This window comes from Meriones unguiculatus, chromosome 3 (genome assembly GCF_030254825.1).
Source record: "Meriones unguiculatus strain TT.TT164.6M chromosome 3, Bangor_MerUng_6.1, whole genome shotgun sequence".
Taxonomy (NCBI): domain Eukaryota; kingdom Metazoa; phylum Chordata; class Mammalia; order Rodentia; family Muridae; genus Meriones; species Meriones unguiculatus.
Window position 1 is genome coordinate 122991394 of NC_083351.1, and position 15660 is coordinate 123007053.

The following is a 15660-nucleotide window of genomic DNA, read 5'->3' on the forward strand; positions in this document are numbered from 1 at the left end:
GTGGGGAGTAAGAAATTGTGATTTGTGATGTATGTGGTTGGACTTTGGAAGCCTTAGATCAGTTTCTCCGCAGTAGTCATAGCATTAGACAGATTCCAGGGATAAGTTCAAGGAACAGGGACCAATGATTATGCTGCACATTCTCTTGTTTTGGTTTAGTTTGATTGGTTTTGAGTCAGTGCTTCATTTTGTAGACCAGGCTAGCCTCAAACTCATACTCCTCCTGCCTAAGCCTTGTGAATGCTGGGATGACAGGTTTGCCACCATGGCTAGCTGGATTACATGCTATATATACTACATATTGAAAAAGATGAAAGGAGATAGGAAGGAGAGCTAAAAATGTCAAAAAAGAAGACATTTTATAAAGGAGATACAGTAATATTTTAGGCAGAGGGGGGAACAAGTTGGGAAAGAGTATTGGAAGTGTCTTAGTGTTCTACTTTCTGTGAAGAGACACTATGGCAATGACAACTCTTATATAGAAGAAAGTATTTGATTGGGGCTTGCTTACAGTTTCAGACATTTAGTTCATTGTCATTATGGTGGAGAGTGTGGTAGAATGCCGGAAGGCATGTTGCTGGAGAGGTAGCTGACAGTCTTCATCTGGATCCACAGGCCATAGGAAGAGAGAGACAGTGGGACTGGTACACTTCCAACAAGGCCACAGCTACTCCACCAAGGCCACACCTCTTCATCCCTCTCAAGTACTGCCACTCCCTGTTGGCCAAGCATTGAGATATATAAGACTATGGAGGCCATTGTTATTCAGCACAGGAAGGATTTTTTTTAATGGGGTAGCTGGATATGGATACATAACTGTAGTCCCAACACTTGGGAGACTGAAGCAAGAGTATTATTATATACAAGCCTGTGAAGAAAATTGAATTCAGGCTGTTCTGGAAAGAGATCACATCCAAAGACGACCTAGTTTTTGTGATTTGGCTGGAATACAAATATGTCTTTAATCCAGAAGACAAAGGCAAGAAGTTATGAGTTCAAGGCCAACCTGGTATAGAGCAAGTTTCAGGTAAAGAGAAGCTTAGATTCAGGCATGGTGGTACATGCCTTTAATCCCAAACAATGAAGGTAAAGATAGTTTGTAGAAGGAAGCATTTATGTTTGAAAGTGATGCCTAATTGAATGGCAGAAAACAGTGATGAATCAGAGAAAGATGTGACAGAATAGGATATGCCCAACTATCATGAGAAGAGAGAGGAAAAGGTGCAATACAAAGAGGAGAGGAGGCAGTTTTACTGGGACAGTAATAGAAAGATAGGTTGCAAAGAGAGAGAATTCAGGTGAAGACTGAATGCGCCAGAGAATGAAAAGGAGGCAGGAGATTGGAGCAGATTGCTGGAGTTAGTTTGAGGTCAAACAGAGGAATTCCAGGGCTGAGAGAGAGAGAAGCCAGACTGAATAAGTCAGCTGGGAGGAGGAGTTTGAGCCAGAACAGCTGAGTTGAACCAGCTAGCCCAGAGCTCAGTAAGTCTTTTAAAAAGAAACAGTGAGGTCATTCAGCAGGAAGTCTCAGCCATTGAAACATTCTAGGCCTAGGTTAGAGTGTATGGAGGTTAAAAGCTTCCAAGACTAGGCCTAGGTTAGCTGATAGAGGCAGTGAGCCTCCCAGACAAAAAATGAAGGAGGAAAATAAAAGTTCCTTATATAACATTTGGGCTACATAGTGACACCCTATTCAATCAGTAGGTTGGGAGGGTGTCCACAAGAGAGCAGAATATGTAGGTGGCTGTTGCTCGATGAGATAAAGGATGCCAGAAATGGAACTCTGCTTCCAACTGCCCTGAGGAGAAATTCCAAAGAGCTTGATGACACAGCAGCTGAAACAGGGCAGGCAAGATCACCAGGATAGCTTGGCAGCAGATGCTGAGCTGTCTCCAAGTGCACAGGAAGGAGCATACGTATGTGGACAAGCAGTTTCCTGCTCTTTGGCTAATTATTAACGGGACAGTAAATTAATCAGTCAGCTTGTTGTAACTGGAAACTGTCCAGGTATTCCGAGCTCTGTTGTAAGTGCTACAAAATCAGAAAAAGGAAAAGTCATGAGTCTTTTTTCTCTAATTAGAAAAAAACCCGGTAAGGACACAACTGAGGATGATTTAAAGCAAATCCAAACAAACACTCCCACGGATGATCTAGCCTGCAGGAAGCCTAACTCCAGCTTAAAGTGAGGTTGTATTTGAGAGAATCTAAAAGCAGACCCATGAAAAATTCTCAAAGTTAAGACAGATCCAATAAATTATTCAATAAGGGGAGCTGACTCTAGGAATAATAGTGGTTACTGTGCCAGACTCTGTTCCAGCACCACCCAATCCTTTCTCATAAACTAAATTTATCTGTGAGAGCAAAATAAGATGGAAGGCATTTAATTTTTCTTTTTCCTTTCTTTTCTTTTCTTTCTTTCTTTTTTTTTTTTTTTTTTGAAATGAGGCCACTTAAACATTTTACTACATTCTGTCTTAACAAAATTGTAAACTTAAAAAACCAACTACCCCCCCCAAATAAAACCTGGTAATATAATGAACTGTGGTTAAACTTAAAATAAAAATTTGGATTATTTTAAGTGGCCAGTTAAGAGAAATTCATTTCAACATATTTTTGGGTAACAACATTTATTTATGCTCATTTCTTGGAAAATGTAAAAGTCACCGTCAAATTCCTGTTTTTGAGTAAGTGAATCACTGCCATGATGCTTTTAAGGTTAGAGTTTGGAAATGCAAAGAGTGAAAGGAGGAGCTACAACTCCTAACACCTCAGTGAAAACTTTACTTCTAAAGCACATTCTATGTATTTGGCAGTTGGAAAAAAAACCTGAAAACAAAGCTTTTCTTGTATAAAATGCTTAGTTTTTTTTAAAAGTAATTTATCCTGCATTCTAAAATTTAAGCCATTTAAATATCACAAAGTTATCCTCTTAGGCCTTACAAAAGATAGCTACCTTTAAGTATTCTAAACAAGAATGCTTTTCTATTTAGTTACACTGGTGGTTTCTGTGAAGGTGTTTTCATTGGCATCTTTTAGGAAAATAAATCTTGAGGCACAGGCAAACTAATTTGTTCAAGATTACAAGTGTGTGGCTATGCCAGGACTTATTTCTAGGAAATCTGACCCTTGACCTTGGTCTCTTGTTTGATAGTAACATCTTAAACATAAAAGGTGGCCAAAGGTGACTGCTTTCAAGTGACGAAAGTGACCTCAAAAGACTGGGTCACTTTGAACAGGCCTGAGTCATGTTAAGAAACATCCAAGGTGGGCCATGGTGGCACACACCTTTAATTCAGGACTTGGAAGGCAGAGGCAGGCAGATCCCTGAGTTGGAGGCCAGCCTGATCTATAGAGAGAGTCTGGGCAGTAGTGTAAACTGAGAAACTCTGTCTCAAAACACCAGAGAGAAACAAAGATAGACATATAGAGAGTAGGGAGGAAGGAAGAGGACAGAGGAAAGAGAGGAGAAAAACATCAGAAAAAAACCTGCCCACACTAAAACAAATCATTTAGATGTTTAGTAGACAACTTTGAATCCACTTTGCAGTTCATAAATACTTATCTGTCATCACTGACTCAGGTTCCTGCAGGCTTTACTGCCACTGATTTTTACCTCATTTATGCTCCTTAAGTGCAGGGGCTGGGTGGAGGGTGCAAGAGTGGTTATGTCCCTGGCCTGGAAGGACAGGTAAAGGAAAATGATTGAGCAACCACTGGGATTGAAGACATGGAGATTAGAGTTGTAGGAAGAGATGATGGTACAGCTATGACACCCTTCATAGAAGGATCCAGAAAACATCTCATATGCCTATGCACAGGCATTTCTTGATGTGAAAGGATTTACTTCAATTAATAAAATGCAAATTCACTTTAAAATGTCATTGATAGTAACTTCAGAGGGTATTTTATCATGCACTTTCTCCAGTAGTATGTGCCATAAAAATAGTTGCCATCGGTAAATCTTAGGACTACTTCAGACATAAACAAAGCAATTTCATACATGAAAAGGTTGGAATGCATTTCTCCAGAACAGTGGTTTCCAAAGTCTTGAGACCTAGTTCCCCTTTCATTAAATGTGCTTGGGTGCTCTTCATTCATTTCGTTTATTGCAAATCAGGTTCAACAGTATTAAGATATATAATACTAAAAACAGAGGACAGGAGAAAGAACAGGCTAACAACAGCACAAAAGTGTAGATCCCCTGATATGCTATGACACCTCACATGCCCACAGGAGTACATGCACCACACGCAAACCAGAAAGGATGTGAATGCTGTGCTTTCCCTTTCAGTGCTTGCTCTGAAGTGTGATGGTTCCAGACCACATAGTTTGTTTAATCCCCATTGGTTGTCAGTTCAGCATGTTCCAGGGGAACAAGGAGTGTGGACACAGCTGTATAACTCATTGGCAGATGGTCCTCCTGAAGACAGTTTCTCTCAGAGATATCACAGCCAGCCCAGGCACTGGAGCAGGGAAGGTGGGCCTGCAAAGGCCTGGGGATGCTTCAGGGCAGGTACCTAGTTGTTTCACTTTCACTTAATCCATCCAGGAAGAAGGCTATGCTGATCTGGGGATGTTTAGTTAACTCCTCCACGTTTACCTTTCTTGCTCCTCAGGAAGCAGGGAGACAACTGAGTTGGGTTGATGCACTCCCAAGGGTCCATGTGATTTTGGAAAACAACCTATTTGATAAAGACTGTGTCAGTTTGCTATTACATTATCTTGGATTTTTAAGACACCAACACCAGCTTCTAATGTCTCACTTTTGGAGTCTATTAGTCGATGAGGAATGTCACCAAGTACCTGACAAGTGAGACAAAGTCACAGAATTTTAGCATCTTTGTTTTGAATGTGTCCTCTCTAAAATTCAGGTGTCACCAATGTGAAATTATTAAAAGGTGGAGCAAATTAGAGATGAATAGATCTTGCAAGTGATCCTCCCTCAAGGATGAGATTGTGGGCTCAATAAAAGAGGCTTCAGGAAGCCCTTTTTTTCTCATTGATCCTGTGAATCTTGCATGTGAATACAGCAAGAAGTATACCTACATGTAGATGTCTTGATCTTAGACTACCCAAGTTCTGGGATTTTTAAAAAATTAATTAATTTTTTTATTAATTACAGTTTATTCACTTTGTATCCCAGCGATAGCTCCCTCCTTCATCTCCTCCTAATCCCACCCTCCCACCCCCATCTCCTCCCATGCCCCTCCCCAAATCCACTGATAGAGGAGGTCCTCTTCCCCTTCTATCTCATCCTAGTCTATCAGGTCTCATCAGGACTGGTTGCATTGCCTTCCTCTGTGGCCTGGTAAGGCTGCTTCCCCCTCAGGGGGAGGTAATCAAAGAGCTAGCCACTGAATTCTAGGCTGTCTCCATGCATGGTCCTTGGTTGGATTATCAGTCTCAGAAAAGACCCCTTTTCCCAGATTTTCTGTTTCTGTTGCTCTCCCTGTGGAGCTCCTGTCCCCTCCAGGTCTTTCTATCTCCCCTTTCTTTCATAAGATTCACTGCACTCTGCCCAAAGTTTGGCTATGAGTTTCAGCATCTGCTTTGATACACTGCTAGGTAGAGTCAGAGGCCCTCTGTGGTGGGCTCCTGCCCTGTTCCCTGTTTTTTCCCTCTTCCAATGTCCATCCCATTTGCCTTTCTGAGTGAGGATTGCTCATCTTACCCAGGGTCTTTCTTCTTTCTTAGCTTCTTTAGGTGTACAATTGTGTGTCTTTCTGCTTCTGTGATGCCTCACTCAGAATGATCTTTTCTAGATCCCACCATTTGCCTGCAAATTTCATGATTTTATTTTGTTTTGCTTTAAATTGCTGAGTGTATTCCATTGTGAAAATGTATCACAATTTCCGTATCCATTCCTCAGTTGAGGGACATCTGGGTTGGTTCCAGATTCTAGCTATTAAGAATAAAGCTGCTATGAAAATGGTTAAGCAAATGTCCTTGTTGTATACTTGAGCATATTTTGTATATATGCCTAGCAGTGGTATAGCTGGATCTTGAGGAAGCACTATTCCTAATTATCTGAGAAAGTGCCACATTGATTTCCAAAGTGGTTGTACAAGGTTACATTCCCACTAGCAGTGGAGTAGGGTTCCTCTTTCTCCACATCCTCTCCAGCATATGTTGTCACTTGAGTTTTTGATCTTAGCCATTCTGATGGGTGTAGGGTGAAATCTCAGGGTTGTTTTGATTTGCATTTCCCTGATAGCTAAGGATGTTGAGCATTTCTCTAAGTGTTTCTCTGCCATTTGATATTCTTCTATTGAGAAGTCTGTTTAGCTCTGTACCCCATTTAATTGGATTACTTGATTTGTTGCTGTTTAACTTCTTGAGTTTTTTATATATTCTGGATATTAGCCCTCTGTCAGATATAGCGTAGGTGAAGATCATTTCCCAGTCTGTAGGCTGTTGTAATGTTCTGACGACAGTATCCTTTGCTCTACAGAAGCTTTTCAATTTCTTGAGGTCCCATTTTTTTATGGTTTGAATGTTTTTTATTAATTTTTATTTTTTATATTAATCACAGGTTATTTACTTTGTATCCCTCCCTCATTCCCTCCCAATCCCACCCTCCCTTCCTCATCACTTCCCTGCCCCTTTCCAAGTCCACTGCTAGGGGAGGTACTCTTCCCCGTCCATCTGACCCTAGCTTATCAGGTATCTTCAGGAGTGGCTGCCATGTCCTCCTCTGTAGCCTAGCAAGACTGTTCCTCCCTCAGTGGAAGGAGTGGGGGGAGGTAAAGGAGCCAGTCATTGAGTTCATGTCAGAAATAGCTCCTGTTCCCCTTACTAGGGAAATCCACTTGGTTACTGAGCTACCAGGTGCTATATCTGAGCAGGGATTCTAGGTTATATCCTTATATGGTATTGATTGTTGATCTTAGAACCTGTATTGTTGGTGTTCTGTTCAGGAAGTTGCCTTCTGTGCCAATGAGGTCAAGGCTCTTCCCCCACTTTTTCTTCTAACATATTTAGTATGTCTGGTTTTATGTTGAGGTGTTTGATCCACTTGGACTTTAACTTTGTGCAGGGTGATAAATATGGGTCTATTTGCATTTTTTTCTACATGTAGACATCCAGTTGGACCAGCACCATTTGTTGAAGATGCTATCTCTTTTCCATTGTATGGTTTTGGTTTCTTTGTCAAAAATCAAATATCTGTAGGTGGGTGGGTTTATTTCTGGGGTCTTCTATTTGATTTCACAGATCCACCATTCTGTTTCTATGCCAGTACGATGCAGTTTTTATTACTATTGCTCTGAAGTACAAATTGAGATCAGGGATGGAGATACCTCCAGATGATCTATTGTTATACAGGATTGTTTTAGCAATTCTGGGTTTTTTGTTTTTCCATATGAAATTGAGAATTGTTCTTTCAAGGTCTGTGAAGAATTGTATTTTGATTTGCATTGAATCTGTAGATTGCTTTTGGAAGGATAGCCATTTCCACTATGTTGATCCTACCAATCCATGAGCATGGGATATCTTTCCATTTTCTGATATCTTCTTCAATTTCTTTCTTCAGAGACTTGAAGTTTTATTCAAACAGGTCTTTCACGTGCTTGGTTAGTGTCACCCCAAGGTACTTTATGTTATTAATGGCTATTGTGAAGGGTGTTGTTTCCTTGATTTCTTTCTCAGGCCTTTTGTCTTTTGTATACAGGAGGGTTACTGATTTTTTTTTTTTTTTTAGTTTATTTTGTATCCAGAAACTTTGCTGAAAGTATTTATCAGCTTAAGGAGTTCTCTGGTTGAATTTTTGGGGTCACTCATGTATACCATATCATCTACAAATAGTGATACTTTGACTTCTTCTTTTCCAATTTGTATCCCCTTGATCTCCTTTAGTTTTGTCTTACTGCTCTAGCTAGGAATTCAAGTACTATGTTGAAGAAATACAGAGAGAGCAGGCAGCCTTGCTTGCTTTGTCCCTGATTTTAATGGGATTGATTTAAGTTTCTCTCTGTTTGGTTTGATGTTGGCAATAGGCCTGCTATATATTGTCTTTACTATGTTTAGGTATGTGCCTTGTATCACTGATCTCTCCAAGACTTTAAACATGAATGGGTGTTGGATTTTGTCAAATGCTTTTTCAGCATCTAAGGAGATGATCATGTGGTTTTTTTCCTTCAGTTTGTTTATATGGTGGTTTTCCACACATTGAACCACCCTTCCATGCCTGGGATGAAGCCTACTCAGTCATGGTGGATGATATATTTTATGTGTTCTTGGATTTGGTTTGCAAGTATTTTATTGAATATTTTTGCAGCAATATTCATAAGAGAGATCTGAAGTTCTCTTTTTTGGTTGGGTCTTTGTGTGGTTTAGGTATCAAGGTGACTCTGCCTTCATAGAATGAGTTTAGTAATGTTCCTTCTGTTTCTGTTTTGTGCAATAGTTTGAAGAGAGTTGGAGTTAACTCTTCTTTGAAAGTCTGGTAGAATTCTGCGCTGAAACCATCTGGCCCTGGGCTTTTTTTGGGAGGGAGACTTTTGATGACTGCTTCTATTTCCTTGGGGGATATAGGACTATTCAATCTATTTACCTGATCTTAATTTAATTTTGGTAAATAGAATCAATCAAAAAAATTGTTTGTTTCACTAAATTTTCAAATTTTGTAGCATATAGGTTTTTGTAATAAGACCTAATGATTGTTTGGATTTCCTCAATATCTGTAGTTATGTCCCCCTCTTCATTTCTGATTTTGCTGACTTGGATAGTTCCTCTCTGCCTTTTAGTTAGTTTGGCTAAGGGTTTGTCTATCTTGTTGATTTTCTCAGAGACAAACTCTTGGTCTCATTGATTCTTTGAATTGTTTTCTTTGTTTCTAATTCATTTATTTCAGCTCTGAGTTTGATTATTTCCAATAGTCTACTTTGCTTAGATATGACTGCTTCTTTTTTCCTAGGGCTTTTAGGTGTGCCATTAAGTTAATGTATGGGATGTCTCAGACTTCTTTCTGGAGGCACTTTGTACTATGAACTTTCCTCTTCGCACTGCTTTCATTGTGTCCCATAAGTTTGGGTAAGTTGTGCCTTCATTTTTGTTGAATTTTAGGAAGCTTCTAATTTATCTTTTCATTTCTTCCCTGACCAAAGCTATCATTGAGTAGAGAGTTGTTTAGTTTCCATGTGTATGTAAGCTTTTGTCATTTCTGTTGTTGAGGTCTAGTTTTAGGCCATGGTGGTCTGATGGGATACAAGGGATTATTTAAATCTTCTTGTATCTGCTGAGGCTTGCTTTTTGACCAACTATATGGTCAGTTTTTGAGAATGTTTCGTGAGGTGCTGAAAAGAAGGTATACTCTTTTGAGTTTGGATGAAAAGTTCTGTAGACATCTATTAGGTCCATGGGATTTAGGACCTAAGTACCATTATTTCCCTATTTAGCTTCTGTCTAGATGATATGTCCCTTGGTTAGAGTGGAATCTTGAAGTCTCCCACTATTAAGGTGTTGAGATCAATATGTGATTTGAACATTAATAATGTTCGGTTTATGAATGCATGTGCTTTGTATTTGGGGCATAGATGTTCAGGATTGGGGTGGATTTTCCCTTTGATGAGAATGAAGTTTTCCTCCTCATCTTTTTTGATTAATTTTTGTTGAAAGTCTGTTTTATTAGATATTAAGACAGCTACTCTAGCTCATTTTCTGGGTCTGTTTGCTTGAAAAATCTTTTTTCCAGCCATTTGCTCTGAGGTAGTGTTTCTTTATTGCAGAGATTTGTTTCTTGGATGTAGCAAAATGTTGGGTCCTGTTTCTGCAACCATTCTGTTAGTCCATGTCTTTTTATTGGAGATTTGAGTCCATTGTTGTTGATAGATAATAGTGACCAATAAATGTTAATTCCTTTTATTGTGGAGTTGATGATGTTACTATTAACTGTTTTCTTTTAATTTTTTGCTGTGAAGTTATCTATATCCTGTGTTTTCTTGGGTGTAGTTGATGTCATTGGATTGGAGTTTTCCTTCTAGTTTTCTTTGTAGGGCTGGGTTTCTATGTAGATATTGTTTAAGTTTAATTTTGTCATGGAATATTTTGTTTTCTCCATCTATGTTGATTGAAAGCTTTGCTGTGTATAGTAGTCTGGGTTAGCATCTGTGGTCCCTTAAAGTCTGCATGACATCTGCCCAGGCCCTTCTGGCTTTCATAGTTTTTGTTGAGAAGTCTGGTGCGATTCTGATAGGTCTACCTTTATATGTTACTTGGTCTTTTTCCCTTGCTGCTTTTAATACTTTTTCTTTGTTCTGTAGATTTCCTGTTTTGACTATGATGTGACTTGAGGAGGTTCTTTTCTGGTCCAGTCTATTTGGTGTTCTGTAGGCCTTTTGTATTTTAATGGACATATCTTTCTCCAAGTTGGGAAATTTTTCTTCTACGATTTTCTTGAAAATATTTTCTGGACCTTGGAGCCTGGAATCTTCTATTTTTGTTTATTCCTATTATTCTTAGATTTCATCTTTTCATGGCATCTTTGATTTCTTGGATGCTTTGTGTTTGCAACTTTCTGATTTTACTTTTTATTTGAGAGATATTTCAATTTCTACAATTGTACATTCAGCTCCTGAGATTCTTTCTTCCATCTCTTGTATTCTGTTGGTGATGCTTACTTTTGTGGTTCCTGATCTTTTCTCTTAAGTTCTCCAGCTCCAGGGTTTTCTTTTTGTTTTCTCTTTATTGATTCTAATTCTGTTTTCATGTATTGCACCATTTCCTTCATCTGTTTGAATGAGGATTCCTGTCTTTCCATGATGGCCTCTATTATTTTTTATTCATTTCATCTTTATGTGCCTCTATTTGGGTGGCTATATTTGCCTGTATTTCTTTGAGAGCTTTGTTCATTTCCTCTTTATTTGCCTCTGTGTGGCTATGTCTTTGAGAGTTCTGTTTGTTTCCTCTTTATGTGCCTCTAATAACTCGATAAGCACTTCTCTCTTTAGTTAAGCTCTTCCAGGACTAGTTGGATTCAGGATCAGGTTTAGAGCCAGTCCAGGGAAGGCTTTGTTCTTTTCATTGTAATTCACTATGGGGGTTCTGCACGTTTAGAACATGTGAGGGCTGTGGGCACTAAAGGCTGGTCCTTTCAAATTGCCCATGTTGAAAATTGAGCTGAACCCATGCTGTGAACAGTATGCTCCAAGGCCAAAAGCAAAACAATTTTTTTTTTTTTTGGAATGAACCAGTGGTATGAAGTGAGGAGTAGAGGCACAAGAGGCTTATTTGGCAGGAATGAATATGTTTACCAGCCCTACATGCCAGCAGAAAGTGTGGGAAGTGAACACTGCTCCTTGTTTTCTGTAGAATGGAAGAGAACAGGATGGTATCCAACCCCCCTACTTTTTTTTTCCATCAGGAAGAGGGAAATATGTGAGTTAGGCTTGATGATGAGGCAGTATCCAATAGACAGTGTTCTCCAGTCTACCTCCTACCTCTGTTAACTGGACAAACAGCTTACATAAATTCTCAGGAGCATGAGATTTTTCTTGGAAAACAGCTCTAGCTGGGGTTTGGCATTCCCTGTGTCTTCCTAAGTGAGGGGCCTCACTGCAGTTAGAAATTGAATTCTTGTGTGTGTTTGTGACCAATTAGTATGACCAGCTTCATCTTGGATTGGACAAAAAGAAATCTCAGATGGAAGTAATTACATTCCAAAACCCTTGTATTTATAGAATATATTTTCCAGAAAGCCGAACGCTAACCCTGTGTGTCTCTGTGTACTTGGTGAGGGGCAGTTTTCTTAATGAGTCTCATTTGCCATGTAGAGAATGGAGAAACTTGGTGAGTTGAAAAGGTCATGTGGCACTTGCAGCAGAATTGTGAAGGGTTCACTCAGCTCCCACCCCTGTCACTTAGTGACCTTCAAACTAGGGTCTTAAGATCAGTGCCAGGAAAGCTACATAAAGATCATTTATGGAGTTCAAAATAGAACTTCCTCGACCTGTCCAAGAGATTCCAGCTTAACCAGGCTTAGATCTAGGGAACTGTTCTTATATATTCCAAATACCATAATTTACAACAGGAACAGTACCTGACAACCACACTGTTTACCTGCTGCTCTTTCAGGAATGCCTTTGACTGGAATGTGCTTTATGTAATATCTTTTTTTTTTCCTTGACACCCCTTGTCTAACTCCTTCAGGCCTCCCAGCTCAGGCCAAGAAACATGCTCAGTCGGCTAAGAGCACACTGCTCTCCTGGAAGCAAAACACGACCTCAGACATGGAGCGAAAGGAAATCCTAGAAGCTCTTGTTGTGCTCTACTATACCTTGGGGATAGCCTGGCTCCTACAAAATCAATATCCTTTCTTTTCCAAGTCCTCCTGGTAAGCAAGGTTACAAGCCACATGCCAGATGGGAGGGGAAAATGGAACTGGCTGCGTTCCAACATCTAGGCCCTCCATAAAGTGCTTGCCCACCTAAAAAGGTATGTGTTTTATTTGTTTGTCTGTTCCTATAAGCCCAAAGTTGAGGCATGGAGGACATCTCGCTAGCAATGCACCCCCATAATCAAATGGAGTGTTCTAAGTCTGGTGGGCTTGTCATGGAATACACAAAGTCAGCATTCACAGTGCATATGTAAGTGGTAGTTGTGGTAGCAGTGTAGGATTGGAGACAACGGGAAGGAATTTAAGGTCTACATTAGCAAAATAGCCTTCTTTCCTTTGTAATTCCTTGGAGAACTTTTTGAACAAGTAGATGGCTTTCTCCTTGGAGATTTTGATTTACTAGGTCTGGGAAGCTTCTGTACCCCGAGATGCTTGAAAGTCACAGGCAACTAAAATATATAGCAGACTTACTGGTTTATTGAGTTCTTGATCATATTATCAGTTTTTAATGCTCTTGAGAATATTACCTATGAAAACAGAAACCAAGCAAATAGACCAAGGAAGTTCTCCGTAGCTCCCTGGTATATCACCTTAGATACTCAGTTTATTTCAGCTTCTAGTTATAGAAGTTCTATTCAAGATCTGCTGGCTCTTCTTCTTTTGGGGCCTGTAGTAAGACAGAGCATCATGGCAGGGGTGTCTAGTGAAGTAGAACCACTTAGCTCATAGCCAGGGAAAAGATGAGAAACAACAAGGAAGGTGCTAGAATACCACTGTATTCATCAAGACCATCTCCCCATGACCAGTGTCCACCTGTCAAGGTGCCACCTGCTTCCAGTAATGTCACACTAGTGTACAAGCTCTTGCTGCACATACCTTCAAGGACACCAGAGAGTAAAATGGTATCAGTGTCTATCCTCAAGAAGCTTGATCTTTGTGTGTGTTCCCCCCTCTTGAAAGGTGTGAAAAGAAGTACAGTTCCTTAATATTATTAAGCACTCTGAGCTCAGCATTCCCCATTTCTACCCCTCTACACATCCTCGTCTCTATTGGTTTTGTGGTCAGCTTGCAAAACTGATATGTGGTTTTCCAATGTCATACCCTTTGGGGGGAGCGGTTGAAATTCGGGAAATAGAAGGATGTTTGGGAATTAAGGGGATTTTCTTTCCTGCTATTTGTCTCTGGCCCCAAACCTGCTTTTCTTGGATTTTTTTTAAATGACTCAAAAAGTCCCTTTCAGTATAATTATTTCCCCTCTTTTCCCATTGCTATGAAACAGTTTGGTAAAAATGAATAACTGTTGTTGAGTAGTCAATGTCTCTAAAGGAAATCTAGTGTAATTTACAGTTTCCGTTCATTCCCGCAGACTCTCACCACTCCAGACCTGATTCAGGAGGCCACCACAGGAAACCCAAGGCTTTGTTCTTTTCCAGCGAATTCTCACTTCTTGATGACATACACATGGAGAATAGAGAATACAGTTAAATAGCCATTTTCAAGCACTGCTTTGTTTTCCTGAGGGCCCCTTTTGTTAGCTTATAGACTGCTGTCTCTCTATAGTGGCAGGTAGTGTGCTGGGAGTTACCCTTGACTCTTTCACTGGCAAGCGATCATATATCCACCTGCAGAAAGCAGAGAGAAATATGAAGGAACTGGAAGAGTTAAACAAGGGAAGCATTTGTGAAATCCAAGTCTCAGAGAAAGACCTAACCATTGCTTTGGGCAGGTAAGATCTAGCCATAAAGAAGTGGAAACTTTTGTGAATGAGGTCTGGGGTTCTTTTTGTTCTGTGACCTGATAAAAGAGGGGAAATGTTCAGAGCAAAAAAAAACTCAATGGTCAACTAATAATAAAAGAGGCTAAAGGCCACACTTGATCCCCACAGCCACCATGGAGGTGGTCAGTATTGTGCTTTTCTCAAGAGTAACAGCAAAGAGATTAAACTGGTTAAACAATTGGTCTAAGGCAGTGGTTCTCAGCCTATGGGTTGTGACCTCTTTGCAGGTTGTATATCAGATATCCTGCATGTCAGATATTTATATTATGATTCATAACAGTAGCAAAATTATAGTTAAGAAGTAGCAATGAAGTAAACTTACGGTTGAGGTCACCACAACATGAGGATCTATATTAAAGGATCATAGCATTAGTAGGGTTGAGAACCACTGGTTTAAGGTAATTTCCCTTATAACTTAGATCTGTGATCTGAATTCACCCCTTCATTATAGTAACTCTCTCACACTTACTTTGGGATTGGTTGTTTTTCTGAGTTGCCTCTTTTAGCATCAAGTGTGGCATCTTAACAGATAAGGAAAGAACACTTAAGACCTTTAATAGAAGACTGTCAGAGCTATGCACAGACATGAATTTTTAAAGGAAAGCTCTGTTCTGTATAGAAACAAAGTCCATGGGGTTTGTTTAAGCCAGAACAAGACTTAAAACTGTTTGGAGTTAAGGATCCTCTGAGAATTGAGTATTTAGAAAGGAGAGTGGGCCCATCAGATTATCAGGAAAAAGAAACAATGAAAGTTTAGTGTTCCCTGGATTTTTCAAATATCTTCACATCCTTGAAAGAAGCTGTAAGTACTTGGCACAGTAGGACTGATGACCGAATGATAAATGAATGAAACGTGTGTGACATCTGCCTCCTCTAAACAGCCATGCATGTAGAAGTCAAATGGGACACAGTGAGGACATGTTGGAATGTTCCGAACAAAATCAGACGGCTGACTCAAGTCCACAGGACTATAGTTAGAATCTGGTGACTGTCTCCTGCTGCCACGGAGAACTTAAGAGGTTTCTGCCTGATGTGATACAAGGCTGTGTTCCCTTTTCACAATCAATTCTAGTGTTTATTTTCTTCATTCACACCACAATCTTTGAGTATCTGTTTGTGTGCATACTAAGGGTTAGAATGCCTTCTAAGCATAACACACATCGCACCCAGTTCTGATTTATTTCATTCAATCCTTGCCATAACCTATAAGAGTAGGCATTCTTACTATTTTTATTTTACAAAAGAAAATAAGGCACAGAAAGGTTAGCTGACAGTGACCAGTTGAAGAGCTTGGTTTATTACAGAAATATCTGGATTCATAGCTCATTTTCTGCACCTTGTTGTTATGTTTGATATGGATCATATATCTAGTAAAGACAAATATCTAGTTGTTGGCATACCTTTTAAAAAAAAAACTCTTTTATTTATACTTCCTTTATTATTTTTCTCCTTGGTCCATCCCAATCCTTTCTAACACCCCAACAGCAGGTAGGAGAGAGAAAAGATTAGTGGGAGAGGGAGCACAGTTCTCTTAGCTGCTTCCTGCTGGTTA

At 39.7% G+C, this 15660-nt stretch overlaps 1 protein-coding gene across 1 annotated transcript in view; it reads left to right on the forward strand.

Moving 5' to 3' along the window:
* Positions 1-15660, forward strand: part of Ttc23l (tetratricopeptide repeat domain 23 like) — a 64072-nt gene that overhangs the window by 19553 nt on the left and 28859 nt on the right. The window contains exons 4-5 of the mRNA XM_060380452.1: positions 12145-12301; positions 13932-14057. Of these exons, the coding sequence (XP_060236435.1) occupies positions 12145-12301; positions 13932-14057 (283 nt within the window). The remainder of the gene's footprint in view (positions 1-12144; positions 12302-13931; positions 14058-15660) is intronic.